The 17,610-nt window shown below is 38.3% G+C and overlaps 1 protein-coding gene across 1 annotated transcript in view; it reads right to left on the reverse strand.

Annotated features, from left to right (window-relative positions):
* Positions 1-529: 529 nt before the first annotated feature.
* Positions 530-17,610, reverse strand: part of PLCH1 (phospholipase C eta 1) — a 227,451-nt gene continuing 210,370 nt past the window's right edge. Inside the window, 9 exon segments of the mRNA XM_017847382.1 lie at positions 530-3,711; positions 6,007-6,361; positions 6,797-6,856; positions 8,348-8,427; positions 8,989-9,135; positions 11,093-11,177; positions 13,087-13,211; positions 14,504-14,611; positions 14,701-14,880. Of these exon segments, the coding sequence (XP_017702871.1) occupies positions 1,628-3,711; positions 6,007-6,361; positions 6,797-6,856; positions 8,348-8,427; positions 8,989-9,135; positions 11,093-11,177; positions 13,087-13,211; positions 14,504-14,611; positions 14,701-14,880 (3,224 nt within the window). The 3' untranslated portion in view covers positions 530-1,627.

Consider the following 17,610-nt stretch of genomic DNA (forward strand, 5'->3'; position numbering starts at 1 on the left):
CCATTACACATCAGCCCCAACCAGATTCCCAGTGCTTGTCCAGAAAATAAAGGACCCCCAACTTTGGGGAAAAGCTCAGAGTTGGGGACCAAGAGAACCAGGGACCAAGTGTTCTCCTCTGCCCTCTTCCCCCACATTGCAAAGCTTCAGACAGCTTCATTTGCCAAACATAGCATCTCACTTGCCTTCCCCACATGGCTCCCCTACCCACCACCACCACCACCACTACCACTGCTCCCCTCCCACCGCCCACCACCACAACCAGTTCGGAAGGCTTATTTTTAAACTTGCAATAGCAATGCCAAATGCAAAGAAACTCATTACATTTGATTTTCTTTCAAGTCACCTCACAAATACGCTTTTTAAAGCATAAGGAAAACACTCAGAGACTTAAATTGCTGCTTAAAACTGTCCTCCGTGATAGCTTTCTATTTTGCCGCAAACACATGGAAAGTAGGTCTGAGTGCTCCGAGTGCTTTTACTCAACAGTCATCGTATGAATTTCAATTGTAAAAAAAGTTCACCAAGAGTTTAAAAATGTGTTTTAATTATATTTTCGTGAATTCCAGGAAGAACATCATTGCAGTTAACGTTACCAAAAAAAAAAAAAAAAAAAAAACAAAGAGGGACATCTGAACATGCAATAAAAAAGTGAATTCACAGTGAAAATAATGCATGTCAGTACTAAAATAGAGTTGTTTGGTTCCCTGAAGGAAAAATGTTTCTTCTAATTATCTATTCACTCGGATTTTATTATGAGAAAATATTCTTTGAAAGCTTTGGGGAAGTTTTCAGTTTGTGCTACTATTATCATTAGCGTCTGTCTGATGGAAGTCCCTCATTCTGAAAGCCATTGTTCACAGTCTGTAATTCAATCAGAAAATTCAAAAGTACAAGTAGTTTGGCAACTGGCTTCTTGTTACATACAAAGCCATTAGCAAAAATATGTAACAAAATTTATGTAAAACAAACAATTTTGTCCTTATATACAAAAGACGGCCTTCTTCCTCACACCCTCACAGCCTATTCCAAAAAGTGGGGAGGGCATGGGGAGCAGCTAACCATCCCCTTTAAACTCTCTTCATGGGTGGGATAAGAACATCCTAAAAGGCAAGGTAACTATTTTAAAGTTTTTAAAACTGAGTTATAAAAATGCATCTGGGCTTCTCAACAAAGAGGGAAACATAGGAAAAATGATAACAGATTAAAGTAAGGAATTCATCCCTTTGTCATTTGCAAAGTCTCTTAATCAACTCAACAGTTAGAGAGTAAAAATGACTACATTTGTGATGCAATCTGAGGACACAGTAAAGGACATCTTGGTGAAACACACACACATTATAACCCGAGCTGCTGAGGAGTTTCACATCTAGGGCATGCACATATTTCATACTGATAATAGTTTACAACACCTCAAGGGAGAAAGATCATAATAGGTACATGGGAAACGTCACCAAATCTATATACAGACGCATTAACAGGGAGAACACATGAAGTCAAAAGGATACCCAAATACAAGTTTAAAAATACATTTGAAAATCATTCCAAAGCCAAGGAACTTATTTACTGAAAACTCCAACATTCTACGGAATACCTTGTAAACCTTAAGAATGCAGTTTTATATAATTCACAGTCTCAAAAGAAAATAAATTTCTGGTTTATCATCACTGCTTGGCTCAGTCTGCAAAACAGAATTATCTGAACACAACTGGTCAACGTGGCCATAGTGAAGAGCTGTGCATGCCCCCTCCGGGATGCCCCGGCCTTCAAGGCCACCCCCTTTCGTGTTCTTCAGGTAGCCTGCGATGTAGGAGCCGGTGGAGTGGCGATTCACTGCAGGGGTGGGTGCTGAGGGTTTGTTTCTAAGAACCACGCCTGCCCCATTGCTGGGGTTTGGAACTTTCTGCTTGTTGGCTTCCTGTTTCTCCTTGGCACGACTAGCAATATTGCGCACTCTGCTCTGACTTCTGGATGACAACTTCCTGACTAGTGCCCGGGGGAGCTGATTGGCATCCTGCTTTGAATATATTACTTGGCAGCTGTCTTCCTGGTCAAAGGACACAAGCTTCCGAAGCTGCTCGGTCAGGGCATCTATAGGCTCTAATGACTTTGTCTTCACAGTCACACCCTTCTTGTCTTTAATGCCAGTTGTAATAAAACTCTTACTAATACACTGGTACTTGCTCTCAAAATTGCAGGCAATGTCCTCTGATGTTAAGTCCCCCAGACTTTTGGATTTGCAAGGACTGGGCAATTTCAGAGCAGGCAAAGGAAGATGTGCCAACTGCTTGGGTACAGGAACATGCATATCTTGAGCACTAGACTGCTGGGGCACACAGGTCTGGAACATTTTTGCATCTGAATCTGAGAAATGGTTATGCACAAAGCCAGCACCCTGATAGGCTAGATAAGAAATACTTTGAGTTTTGACATCTTGAATACTGTTGAATATTTCAGGGACAGAAGGGTGGTGGGTCTCTTTACAGTAGCCATTTCTCAAACCTCTTTGAAAGTGTTCTACCACACCCTGACTATACTTGAGTTTTAAAGGAGAAGCAAGTTGACTTGTGCTCTCTCTCCTATATTCACAGGTTGTTAGAGAAAGATTTTCTGATTCTCCATCAATTTCCACAAGGCTGCTCTCCCCAGAATTGAAACAGAGAGTGGGATCAGCTATTACATCCTCCAGAGTCAAATCAGGGGAAGAGGCAGGGCTGCAGCTCTTCAGTGTTTCCCAGTCTTCTCCCTTGGTAGGACTTTTTGGTAACCAGTCATGAGAAGTATTAGGGGACCCAGGAAGGTTGCTTTCTATGGCCCCTGTCTGGGCCTTACTAGAAAGGTCATCATCTGGTTTGGTTTTAGAGATGGGAGTACAGGTAGTTTCATAAACCGTGTTCGTTGCATGTTTGGTGGTCTCAGGACTCGAGAGTGCTATCAGCTCCGGAGATGAGCACAGGAAGGAAGACTTGGATTTTCCCTTGGAAAAACCACGCTTGATGGGCATTTTTAGGCCCAGGCTAGGCAAGGGACAATGGCCTGACATCACACTGGTATTATGAAGATGAGAAACAACTGTGAGAGCCTGATCATTGGTCTCATCAAACTGGCCAATCAGGGCTGAGATGGAACTGCCCGGCTCATTCTCATTTGTTAAAGTGACATTGTCAATAAGATGGGAAATTTCACTCTCCTGCAGAATTGCAGTTGAATGTAGGTCAGGTATGTCAGAACACAGCATGGAGACATCTGACAAAGAAAAGGATGTTGCAGCTCGGCCCTTACCCCTATTAACTTCCAGGTTCTTAATTTCTAGGTTGCTATGAGAAAGGATGCTTCCTGATAAGATGCTTTTCCCTTCCACAAAGCCCTCAGCATTCCTCTTTTCCTTGATTTTCACACCATGTAGATCTTGTGTGGGGTTAACTACAGGATCGGGAGCCAAATGCTGCCTTGGGGAGAGAGACTTGTTGGGACAGGGGTTTTCCTGGCAATTACTTGTGGCATTTGATGTGGTTCTCCCACCCCTAGGACTTGACACGCCCAGCTGTTCTCCTGTGACTGACATGTGGGCAGTAGATACAATGGCGTCCCCTTGGATGATATCTTTGTGGAGAAGAGCACTGGAGGAGGACGATAACGTTTTGTTGAAATTTAGAAAATGTGGATCTTTTATACTTGCTTTCCCTTTTCTTCTGCCATCTTTATCTTCTGCTGAAGGAAACAAACAATATTTTAGGTGACATGTATCACTTTATGTAGAACCTGCAAACACTCATGTTGTCTTCAGACAGACAAATGGAGAATGTAAATCTGTTACACTGTGACAGAATATAATTATGGATTGCATAGGTTTGCAACAAAGTGTCTGTGTGATGAATAAATGGTAAAATATATTTATAGGAATTTCACTGAAGCTTCCCTTTGAATATCTATTACATCTGCTAAGGATGTAATATTCATTGTCAAAAAAATGTCAATGAGTTACCATACTTTTACAGTGAGGATTACCTTAAGTTGTTTCCTATTCAGATTTGTACTACACAGAAGCATGGCAATAGAAACAGAACAAGACAGCTCTGTTAAACAAAGCATTGTGGTACCTGTAAGCAAGATACTATAAGCTTTCAAAGTTATACATGTATTAGTTACAACAAAAAAGAAGAAAAGAAGAAAAACATAATAATGTCATTTTCAAAACATTTTGGGAGCATATTTAATTTAATCAATTAATTTCTAAAATAATTGGAAGGTGTAATAAATGCATTAAAATATCAATATCTGTTGAGTTAAAATGTAAAGATAAAAATCGGTCATCAATTCCATGTCATTGCTAATATCTATTTTTTGTTAATCATATATTTCTTTTTAACACACAAATTTCATATTGCCTCCTTCCCTAAAAGTGGCAGTAAGTTGTCAGACACAGTAAAGGAAAACCATAAAAACACAATTCACAGTAATTTGGGATAGCCCAGCTTGGTTAGTATACTGCTAGGAGAGTATGAGGTATTCAATTCTTGATCAGGTTATTTTAATAATATAATGCTTCCAGAGTCATGATACATAAGAAAAAAGAACTTGTTCAACTTATTATTAAATAGTTTCCAAACTAAAAATATTCATCATAAAAATTTTGAAAACCTCAAAAAATTATAAAGAAAAAATTAAATACCATATGATGTTACCACTGAGACAGCCACTGTAAGATTTTGCAGAGGAACAGAATAATATATAGAATTTTGTAGTCTGCTTTTTCTGTACTTAATGCAATATAACTATGTATTGTTTTATATTTACCAAAAGTTTAATACACATGACTAATTTATATAACTGAAAGTAGGAAAGAAATATTACCTCAAAAATGCTTTCTAACTCACCTTAATGGTATTAACATCTTAATTGTGGCATTAACAGGATAGAACCAATTTCTATTGAATATAGCTTTATTTTTCCCTAAGATGGGATTTTAAAATACATTTTAAGGCACATATTTTATCTCTTCTCTGACACTGCTCTTAGCAAAATTTCAAACTTTTAAATGTTCTTTTTCTCCTTCAAATAAACCATTCAAGAATATCTTATAACAAAAAATCAACACAAGTAAAATGGTGTTTGTGGGAAAAGAGAGCACTGAAATTAGACCATTTGATAAAAGATAAAAGAACAATTTTGCCAAAGGAAATCAGTACCACATTTTAGTTGTCTGATATGACTCTGATTTAATTAAAACATATTTGCTGCATAGATATCAAATGCACACAGTTTTGGCACTTAAATTTACCCCCAGATAGGATGGGATGGGAGTCACCGACATCAGTCAAAAGCTCTCTGGCACACTGCAAGGCAGTCTTCACTCTGTATTGAGCTCCTGATATGAGTCAATGATACACTCAAATTAAGGAAAAAGACAGGCAGCACCTGGTCCCTATGCTTGTGGAGCCCACGACTGTGCTAAAGCTGCAGGCACACCTCCATCCCTGCCAGCATCCAAGGATCAGGGAAGTGAGGCCATAGGAAAACACTGCCCGAGCCACCTCTTGAGAAAAAAAGATTTGCTTGTTTTTGAAAAACGTGACTTGTTTTTAACAACTGGTTTTCTTTCTCCATAAACATTTCCAGTCACGGAAATGTGTTATATGTAAGAAAAGTAATACAACCATATTCACCCTCAGAACAATCAGTAAATATGGCATTCATTTGGAAAACCAGTATTTCCAATCCTATTTTGCAGGTTTCATCTTCCTCTCTATGCCATAACACCTAATGGCTCCCCTATCTCTCACTGTCAATTTCAGATGTTGATATTATAAAGCTCTTGGTGAGGAGGAAATGGATCTACCTGGCCCCCAATGTTTAAAATCTTCTCATGTAGAAGATCACATTAAAAGTATTTATTTTCAATATATTTTACTTTTACTACAGAGTGTCAACCTCTTCATAATGGTAAACAGGGACTGAAATGCAGCCTAGAAGGGTTTATTCTTAGAGAAACTTAAAGCATCTTACCCAGAGAGTTTTCTTTTCCTTCAATGTCTTTTGCTGTTTCAGATACAGGCAGCGACAAAGCTCCCAGAAGGTTTCTGTCAACAGGCATAGAGACAGGACGTGCTTGCAAACTGCGTGTGGTCCTCCTCAGCACACCATCTTGGTCTCTTGTGGCCTCGGACACTGAATCCTTTATCTCCACCATTTCTTGGAAGCCCATTTTGCTCTTTTTCCTGCCTTTGGCCGGGGCGCTGGCTGTGCGTCGCAGAATTCTATCTCCAATCGATCGTTTCCGTACATAATGGGAATTGTTTTCTGCAGAACTGTGCCTAGGATTCTTATTGAACAGTCCCTTCAGACCCTGGAGTTGTCTATTCTGAAGACACAAAAGGACCAACCACAAGTTAAGCAAATGCCATCACGTCAACAACTTGCCTTTAAAATGACATCTCCATGAAAAATGAATATAAACCGAAATTGTACAGCCATTGAAATATATTCACACCAAGAAAGCAGCAGCTCACAGCATGTTTACACAACTTCATGCACATCTTATCAACCTTACTTTGCAAGGACTTCAGCCTTCCATTCTTACATCAAGCTCTCCCAGAAGTTTCCTACCCAGAGATGACAAAATGGTAGGAAAAGTCTCCACAGCTCATAGACTGCTACGAACTTCAGGCGCCTTAAAGCAACAGATGCATGTTTCAAAGTGGTAAGCAGGAAAATGGAGTGATATGAAAAAGCATGCTGCCATAACCACTTAAAAGAAATATGCCAGCCAGAACAAAGCACCATGCTGAGAAACTACCTTTGTAGCTCCTAGAAAGTGCAATATAGTATAACTGGGATTGAGTATTAAAGGGCTCCACTGTAAAGGAAAAAAACAAAACACAACAAAACACAATTGGGGCTCATTGAAGAGGGTGTCACAAGTAAACACAAAAGAAAAAATGCATACATGTCTATAAACCCTTTCTGTTAGTATCAGGGATTTTCAGTCTTATGCTCATTCATTGTTCGACCAACACCACTACACAGTGATGTGTGGATCCCAACCCGAACACATCTTGAAAGGAACAAAGAGTATGACTCATAAATGGACATTTATTTAGGAGAGAAGATGGGAATGATATAGAACACTTTCAGATTTTAATTTATTTCTGGCTCAAGTTTTAAACAAATTCAGAATTTAATTGTTTCCCTCAATGTGATAAATGCTAGAGATAATCTGTAGTTAACCTGGGATTCCTAGAATTCAAGAATCATTTTTGAATAATTTACATTTGTGTCTACTTAGATGAGAGGCAAGATTCCAACAAGCAGCATGAACAGAAATCCAGGACTAAACACAGAAAGTTATGGTATAAAACTTGACCAGTCTTAGAAATTACGATCCTTACCCTCACCTCCACACCCTTGCTGACTGATATGAAAATAAACATTACACACCCTAATTCAGGCTGAAATGGTTCATTCCTTATTAGCTGGATTGTAGTCATAATCACATTAATATTAGCCAATATTTCTGAGCATTTAGTGTGTACCAGGCAGCTTTCTAAGAAATATATTTACTTATGAGGCAGGTATTATTTTTATCCCACATTCACAGATGAGGAAGCATCCAGCTATACAGATTTTCTGGTAAAGAGCACGGGACATTTCTAGGCCCCATTCAATGCTTTAACAGTCCCTCCAAATCCCATGTGGTCCTGAAAATTCATACCGGTAACCAAGTCGCCAATTACTTGACATGACCAGAGGACAACCTACTGGTTTGTAAACCTCAAATGAGTTCTATAACCACGACAACAGTATCAGGAAAGAACTAGAATGCATTTTTGTGGTCTCCTTCTTTTCAGTCCTGTAGGTAGCTTTAAAATCCATTCACAATTTTTAGATTTTCAGTTAAAAACATTGGTACCAAATGAATGTAGCCTGCCTAGAAGTGGCTGGGATCACAGACCAGTTAGTACAGCTAATTCATCAACCATCTGAGACACTACGTTTCCCACTGAGGTCAGTTGAGTCTTTTTAAGGATTAAAATAAAATTCAATATTTAACTGTATCTTCATTGTTTTAGCCAAACAGATTACTGCCTGAGAGAATAATAGTTTTCTCAATTCTATTAAGCCCAGAGAGGGGCCCTGTGTAGAAGGAATGAGTACACAGCTTAAACAGTGAAGAGTACAGGTGGATCAGGACATGACTGGAAGAGCAGACTGGGCTCGCTGGGCTTCCTTAGAGCTTTTGGTTCAAGCACAGTTTGTCAAAATTTACATTCCTATTATGCAATTAATCAGTAGCATTGTTGAGGACCATATTAATGTATATGACTTTAAATCCTATGATCTTTCTCACCTTTCCATAGATTTCATTGATGGTTATGTGTACAAATATGGATGCTTCTGTCAGTCCTTCCAAATAGACATGCCGGTAGCCTAATAAAAGGAAAGACAGTCATTTCTTTTTAGTTGAACTTGCATTTGACTTTCTCACGGGTGCAACAAAATTAAGTATCTGACTTGACTATGGCTCTTTTTTTTTTTTTTCTGAGACAGAGTCTTGCTCTGTTGCCCAGGCTGGAAGGCAGTTGCATGATCTCGGCTCACTGGAACCTCTGCCTCCTGGGTTCAAGCGATTCTCCTGCCTCGGCTTCTCGAATAGCTGGGATTACAGGCATGCACCACCACACCCGGCTAATTTTGTATTTTTAGTAGAGATGGGGTTTCTCCATGTTGGTCAGGCTGGTCTCAAACTCCTGACCTCAGGTGATCCTCCCACCTTGGCCTCCCAGATTGCTGGCATTACAGCCATGAGCCACTGCATCCAGCCCAACTATAATCCTTTACATTTTACAAAGCTTGTTAAAAGTCACGTTTATTATATGACACATATTTTATATATCACGTATGCTATTATGTAAGTAACATATGATGTATTATATCTTCCAAAGAAAAAGGAATGGTCAGTCTAGAGAGAAAAGGCCAGCTCATACCTACCAGGCACTAAGCTGCTGAAGGTCACGGTTCTTTGCCCAACAAAGTCTCGTCCAATGGGATCATGATCCCACACGAGGAACCGAACCAAAGCTATTTCCGGCATGTGTACTGTAAATGTCAGCGTTTCTTCCCACACAGGGTTAAATCCTCAGAGAAATAGGAAAAGAAAAATCAGAAAAGCAAAGGACTTGGCTGAAAACGAGTTGGCAGCAACATCTGCAAAGCAGACGGTGAAAATTGCTTGCAGTGGTTATTAAACTCATGAAGACAACTAAGCCACTCCGGGATGCCTTACTGGAATAAAGCCTCGAAATTTACCCCCTTACTAGAAAATAATTGGTAAGAAAATTGCCTGTAAATTATCACATCAAATGTATTAATCTTTGATGCCTAACTGTATTGTAGAGAAGCTCTTTAGTATTCAGAATGCTTCAATAAGTTAAAAAATTATCTATAGTAGTGATCTAAGAATAATGTTTTAGCCAAAACAATAAAGAATGATATCCTCTCCCAACAGAATTATGCTTCTCATGCACCAAAGAGTCCACTGCTGTAATAACCACCAACAAACATTTTATAAGGTGCTTTTGCAGGTTTCAACTCCTATTGTACATACATCATCTTATTTCTTACAGCAATCCTCTAAGTTTTTTTTAGAGGATTTTAGAGTTTTAGAGTAGAGCAGGGTTTTGGTTTTGTTTCTAATTTAAAACTATGTATTACTGACTTTCAAAATATATTACTTTCAAAACTATACAAGTAACACTCATCTTTTAAAGTAGGGAATATCAGTATTTATAAGACATTTTGTAGTTGAGAAAATTGATGTCCATAGACGATAATGTGTCCAAAGCCACACAAGGTCTTATAGTTAGTGACAGGGTCAAATTAGACTATGCACTATTGATTCCCAGTAGCTTCTCACAAAGCAAGACCTTACTGAATGAATGATGGCATATTTTCACAGCTACTGAAAAATACGTTAAAAAGGTATATTTCACCTCAAATACTAAAATGCAAAACTACATTTACTTGGCAAAATTCTCTCCAATAAAATAACTATAAAAGCTGTTAAAAATTCAACTACTCCGTAAGTTCCTGGTTTTTTTCCTTTCTAAAAAATGAAAATAAGTTTTTAAAAATGTATGCATTTAGGAGGTATCAGCCACTGAACCCTATTAAAAGCGTCAAGCTAATGAAATAATTATGAGCTGAAAATCACTGAGATACCCCTCTTGAATAAGAGACGATCTTTCTGTTGACTTAGTGATGACTTCTCAATTATTTCTGAGATTAAAAAAAGAAAGAATAATCTATTGAACATTGGTGGAAAAACGCAGTTTAAGAAGGTTTCTTTCTGTGAACATTTTTTCCTAAGTTACAGGTTTGCCCTACTCTGGAACTGTAGTGCTCCTTCAGGGACTCCCTGTGAACCCCTAATTTCTCAAATTAATGATTGTGCTTCAAATGTATTTTACAGTATTAATCACAAGAGATTGAGAAAAGTAGGTAGGCAATAATGTTTGTGAAATGTATGAACAAACAAATTTTAAAAGATTACAAATAAAAAGACACGAGGCTTGGGTAAAGAAAACTTTCTTTATATTATGGCCAAAATATAAGAAGAATGCTGCCCCTCCAATTGTATGAAAATACTCAAGAAGTAAACTCGCCAGACTACATTGGGCTTGCTTTTAGAGTTTTACATGCTCCAGAAATGAGAAATTATCAAGACACATAGGCTTCACAAATGAGAGTTTTGAGAAAACTCATGTCATAAAAATACAATATAAACATATAATGGAGGCATTTCCTCAGTGAATTTTTAACCCAGTTCTTTAAAATATCATTTACTCTTCCTACTAGAAGAAAAAAATTCCTTTAAAAGCAAAAGTCTGGAGAGCCTAGATTACAACACCATCAAAATAAACCATGCATCAATCCCAGTTACTTAGTTTTATGTGTTGAAAAGTTTTTAACATAAACTCAGATGGGAGTTACGGATTTTAGAGATTTCTTGTTCGTCTACATAGACCCTTTTTTTAGTGTAAATTCTATTTCTAGACCATCTTCATTAAAAAGTGAACACAGATTATGATCTTACCATTGTCATCTACCACACGGGTTTGATCTTTACAACAATCTACCGGCAATCCAATAATTTCAACTTCAACAAAAGGGTCAATGATCTATTAAATAAAGAGAAAGTACTATTACAAATAATATATTTCTATACATATGTTAATTAATCTGAGAATATTGGCCAAAATGTCTACATTTCGACAGCAACTGATTTTACAAGGTGCTTAGTAAGAAAAAGAAATGGTACTAGGTGTGGTGGATTCAGATATACGAGACAAGTATAAAAAATATTAAATTACTGTTTGCTAGTATTTATTAATGCCAACAAACTTTACCCTGTGAACCTACAACTTTAGTTCAGGGCAAATACCCAACAGAACTGAGATGTTTTGCCCATGCACAAATGCTCAGAGCAGCTATATTTATAATAGTCAAACACTGGAAACAACCTAAATTTCTATCATGAATAGGATGGATAATTGTGGAATATGCATCTTTTGTTTTTTGTTATTTTGTTTTTTGAGATAGGGTCTTACTCTGTAGCCCAGGCTGAAATGCAGTGGCATGATCTTAGCTCACAGCATCCTCCACCCTCACGGGTTTAAGCCATCCTCCCACCCCAGTCTCCTGAGTAGCTGGGACTACAGGCTTGCGCACCACACCTGGCTAATTTTTGTATTTTTTAATTTTGTAATTTTGCTAATTTTGTAATTTTGTATTTTTGTAGAGATGGGGTTTTGCCATGCTGTCCAGGCTGGTCTCAAACTCCTGAGCTCAAGCAATCTGCCCACCTCAGCCTCTCAAAGTGCTGGGATTACAAATGTGAGCCACCATGCCCGGTCAGAAATATGTGTTCAATGAATACTCTCAACAATGAGAAAAGAATAAAGTTCTGCTATATAACATAATGTTGAGCAAGCCAGACATAAAAGAGTACCTACTCTAAGAGTCCATTTATATAAAGTTTAGGAATAGACAAAATTTGCCTGTTGTGATAGGGGTTGGTGTTTGCTATGAGAGGCAGTGGGGAGGGTAGATATTGACTGGGAAGGTGGACAGGAGCCTTCTAGGGATTCTGGATATGCTCTGTCTTGATCTGGGTGGCATAATAATTAATCAAGCTATCCATGTTTGATTCGTATACTTTAATTCCCATCCTCTCCTCTAGGTGGAAGGATCTTGTCTTATTGGTCATCTGTAGACTCTCCTTTGTGGTGCCAGTTCTGGGTAATGAACAATGAAGGAATAAAACCCAAAGAATCTAGAAAGAGCTAATGTAAGAAAGTCTAAAGCAAAGAAAGTAGAGTTCTTAAATAAAGCATTTATGGTGGTACCAAATTGTACAGCTCTGTAATTTCCTTCCTTAAGATCCAAAAATGATGGTTTAACAGGTGGGAGCAACAAAGAGCCTGAAATAATGGATCAGCTCTGAGAGGAAGGGCAAGAACATAGGAGAAGCTGCTATTTAGGGAGAAAACAAGGGCCAAGAAGGTCTAATGGAAACAATGGGCTAAAAGCTCTGGAAAGAAAAAAGACTGTGGCCACAGATGAAGACATTTTAAAATCACACTACACAGGTACAGCAAACGATAATAAGAATTGCACACGGCCAAGGAGCAGGTGGCTGATGGGCAGCAAGGAGGAGCACTGCCCGGAGGAGAGGAATGTGGAGGTTATATTATTAACGGAACATTGCCTTCCCAGGTTAAGATACACTCTTGGGCAGTGTTCCATTAATAATATAATTGTCTTTGCAGTCCAATTTTAGCAATGCCAGTGTCAACCTTAAATTGTGAATTCAATTGTGTGCACTCATGCCTTCAAAATAGATTATGAACAGCAGTACAACAAGAACTGTGTGACTTAATAATAAATTAGTTATTGTCTGATAAGCTGAGGTCAGTGCTCAGTTATGAACACACATACATCTCTGAAGACATTTCAGATAAAATGTAAATGAACTAAGATAATCACATAATTAACCAGTTAGACATGTAGTCATAGGCAACAACTTACCTCGCCTCGATCTCCAAACATGGAGTCTGGAGGTTTGGGGAGTTGCTGTCCACTGATAACTTTTAGGATGAGCTGCTTTTTGGGGTTGGCAGGAAGAGGGTCACCAGAGAAAGGGTTGAAAGTACCTAGGCCAAGTAAAGTATAAGTTGGTAACATAAGAAGAAACACGCACACATGCACAGTTTAAGCTTGTAAACAAACAAACAGACAAAAACAAATGCTGAATTACATGAACACATAACTATCAGTGTTGCATAGCTGTGGTTTTCATTAGAATCCATGTTCCCAAGGCCAGTGGAGTGGGCCAACTTAAAGCAAGTGTTTGCAATGCAATGATCAACTGTGGAATGGAGGAAAAGCAGCATTTTATTTGAACACCAACAGTGTGGAAAGAAGAACAATTATGTCAGATTCAAATAATTTTCTAACCTAAACTATCTCAGGTATGAGTGAATATAACAAACAGAAAGAAGACCTGAAATTAAGTAAACAGCAGAGCAAGAAAACGTGCAAAGCATAAAATCTTGAAGATAATCCTGTCAACAATGTTTTTATCTGAATTGTTGTAAATGTAATTTAGAAATTTTAAAAATAATTTTAATGAGCAGAACCAAAAGAAAGTGTTGTTTGATCTAACACAACATTATCCTTTTTTTGTTTTGTTTTGTTTTGTTTGAGATGGAGTCTCACTCTGTCACCCAGGTTGGAGTGCAGTGGTGTGATCTTGGCTCACTGCAACTTCTGCCTCCTGGGTTCCAGCGATTCTCCTACCTCAACTTCCCGAGTAGCTGGGACTACAGGCATGCACCACTATGCCCAGCTAATTCTGTATTTTCAGTAGAGATGGGATTTTACCACGTTGGCCAGTCTGGTCTTGAACTCCTGACCTCAGGTGATCCGCCCGCCTCGACCTCACAAAGTGCTGGAATTACAGGCATCAGCCCCCACAACCAGCCTATCCTTTCTCTTTTGTTAGCACTGTTTTGTAATTGGACTTACACTGAGTAAAATAGCTTGATAAAATTGTTTCAGGTGGAATTGAAGCTTGCCAGCAGGTCACAGAACTCACATTACCTAAGATAGTTTCTGGAAGATAGGGCTCACACCTTAAAAAGCAGTACAGCTTATACATGGCACTGGATTTCAAATGATAACCCAATACCATCCATGTCCCTCTTTCACACACAACCTCTCAAGATAATATTCTAAACATCATGGCTAACCAAATATTAAGTAGTGGTAACAAGAATTCTAATTCACATTCAAACACCTTAACCTATCTTTTTGGAAAAAAAAAAAAATGTTGAAAACTCTAGGGTATCACACTTTCTAAACAGCTTCCTTAATAAAGGTTGCCTGCATTTAGACTATGAAATTAACATACACCTGCATTTATGACTGTGAAATTAATACACACCTTTGCACATTTGCTGGGGTTTGAGGACGTAGCCACAATTGCCATTTGTCTTGAATTTGGCTCGGTTTAACTGCATCATTCGTCCTTCGGATTGATAATTCAGTGCCACTGTGCAAGTTAAAAGTTGGAGAGAATTAGGCAAGATGGTGGCATAGTCAGAATATACAGAGAACCGCTCCTTCCCAAGGAGTACGCACCTAGCTGGCAGCCTGCGTTCCAGTAGGGGAGCGGGTTGAAGTTACTGGAATCAATGCGGTAGGCAGAGGGGTAAATCCTCGTGAGCTGCTTTTGATTATAAATCATGAACTGCTCTGATTTTTGCTGAACAACCTGATGTGCTCTTGTTTCACTGAATGATAACACATTTCCTGTGGTTCCTGGCAGTTTTAATAGAGAGAAAAAGGAAGTGAGAACTACAGCAAAGAAAACGCTATGCACAAAAGACCTTATAATAATGTCAGAGTATACCAATAGCAAAAAGCAGAGCACTAGAGAGTGGATTCAACCAGAGTAGAGGCAGCTTCTCAACAGGAAAGACCCATAAAATTCCATGTTTAGGAATGGAATTTTGAGGCCAAATCAGAGCTGTGTGTCTTGCTCAAGCAGCTGTCTATTTCTGGGTCCCCTGTTCTCCCTGAGAATTCAATCATTCCACTAATTTATGACTATCTGGCTAGCATGAAAAGAATGGGTAGAAAAAAAAACTTAAACAGAATATCTGTGCCAAAGATATAGGCAACCAAGGATAAATAAAACTGGATAGCTTCTTCCTGATAACAGGAAGACATTCATTGAAGGCACTCATCTAAAAGGCACACGTGTAAAACATGTATTAATAGTAACATTCAGGATCCAAGAAAATAAAGGAAAAAGAACAATTACAAGAATAAAAAGTTGAGTTTTAAAGTTGATTTGAATAGAACTATGGAACAAGCTGAAACCTGTTTGGGAGAAAGGAATAATAATGGAGAAAAAGAGGTCAAAAGCATTATAAAGGAATAAAACTTTTGAGAACAAGGACAGTCATTCACCTCGCCACGTATATAAACTATGGAAAAAAGTAAAGGGAGGTAAAAGTACATGAAGCCTGTAATAAAGTTTCTGCCAGCACAATCATCAGGAGGGGTCAATCTAGACTCACAGAAGCTGCAAATTTGGGGGTCATAATGGAGTAAAGCTCCCAACATTTAATAGTCCACTCTTGTCTCCAGTCCTACCTTTTGTACCATATCTACAAAGCCCCCACTATTCCCACCCCTTCACCAAGCACCCGTACCCTATCCCCAAAATGGCCACCCATATGTCCTTTGAACATGCTGGAAAAGACCAGCCCAGATAAAAAGATCCAAAGTTACCCAGAATCTCATTCTTATTCAGCCCTAATAAGCTGAGTGTGTGTGAGCCCAGACAGAGAGATATGGTCCATGAAACCAACGAGTTGAACTATATATGTCTTGCTGAGCCAGCTGGGCCTGAGTCATACCTAGACTCCGCATGTTTATTAACTCACAGTTTCCCAGGGCCCCTGTGGTCCTCAGGGTTGTACGCCCTTAGATGTTAGATGCTGTTCAACTGACAATGATACTCCAGAGTTAGAAGAGTCAGGAATACAGATTGTGGCAAAGAAATTAGAGGATTACAGTTTTTAATGTGATGATGTTTCTAGTTTAGACCATTTCCTTTAAGATACATCTTCAAATATATTTTATTGGCATAACCTATTAACATAGTTTACATATCTCAAGCATACTAATATTGAACTTATTTGCAGATTTTGATGAGGGATGTTTTAAACATTATAGGAGAAAATATCTTTTTGACAAGCCTAATTCAGATGGAATAGGACTATAATCAATACTACTGTTTTGTCTGTCTTTCCACATAAATATGCATATCACAATATCATTAATATGACCTTGCTAATTAGGCACATATCAGTTAGTATATTAATAAAGTTGAGTTGTATCACATTAGGATAAGCCATGCATTCATTATCTAGTTTTCATTTTGTGGCTGGCAAAAAAATTAAAAAGACAAAAACAGTTGAAGTTCAAGAGCTAAACAGTGCTCAGTATTAATTTTCATTAAATTAATAGTATTATGTTTTCCAAGCCATTTATTGGAAATTTTTATTCCCTAAACCAAATATACATTTAAACTTAATGCAGTCATTCCCTGAGTTTATTTTTGAGCTAAGGGCAATTGTTATAAGAGTTTGCTGCTCCGTTGCTGAGAATCCTACAGTTTCTCATGCTTTCACATGTGAAATTCATTTAAATCTTGTATAATTGTTACCATTTGAAGAAGGAATCAAGGCCAAAGGGAAGAAATCTTGCTGCAAATAGAAAAGATACATTTGTGGAGTGGGGCTGGGCAGGGGCGATGGGAGGAAAGAATCCTGGAGGTTTGTGAGGACACAATGTTGCTTCCCCTTCACTAAAACTTGTTGAGAAATTTGGAGGTTCTGATTTACATTTCAGTTCCACTAAAATTAAAATTAGATGAAAAGCCACATGACAGTAGGTTATTTCTGTAAGCATTCAGTAACTAAATGAAATACAAGATAAAGGAGACAAGAGTAACTAGCAGGAAAGCCAAGGATATGAATAGCTGTGACTAGAATTTCTCAGCTCCCTGTGGCAACTGATAGGTGAAAAACAGTGACAGAGACAATGCTACTGAGATTTCTGCTCTTTTTGTTAAAACTTCAATCTGGATTAAGCTATTTTCACCCAAGTCAAAACTTTCACTGAGAAAATATAGGGCTTTTCAAGCTGTGGTTTTAGCCAATTAATTTCTTCTTTTGCTCATTAGCATTTGGAATGGCCATCAGTGACCTGGTCCTCAAGCCAGGCCTGATCTTCACAGTTCAAGTGCTGCAGGAAGGTCTTGCCCTGATGCACTTGTCTTTGTACAGTAATAAAGTCCTCCTCGGCCCTGTGGGAACTTTCTCTGGCCTCTGGTCAATCAGGCAACTACAATAATCAGTAGAACCCTCCATGTCAACTCAACACTATAGCAGCAGTGAGTTTCCTGACACTCAAATTGGTTTCTACATAGTCCCAAAAATGTGTGTTGATAATCGGATTAACAAAAATTCATTAACA

This window comes from Rhinopithecus bieti, unplaced genomic scaffold, assembly GCF_001698545.2.
Source record: "Rhinopithecus bieti isolate Rb0 unplaced genomic scaffold, ASM169854v2 scaffold_28987, whole genome shotgun sequence".
NCBI classification, from domain to species: Eukaryota; Metazoa; Chordata; class Mammalia; order Primates; family Cercopithecidae; genus Rhinopithecus; species Rhinopithecus bieti.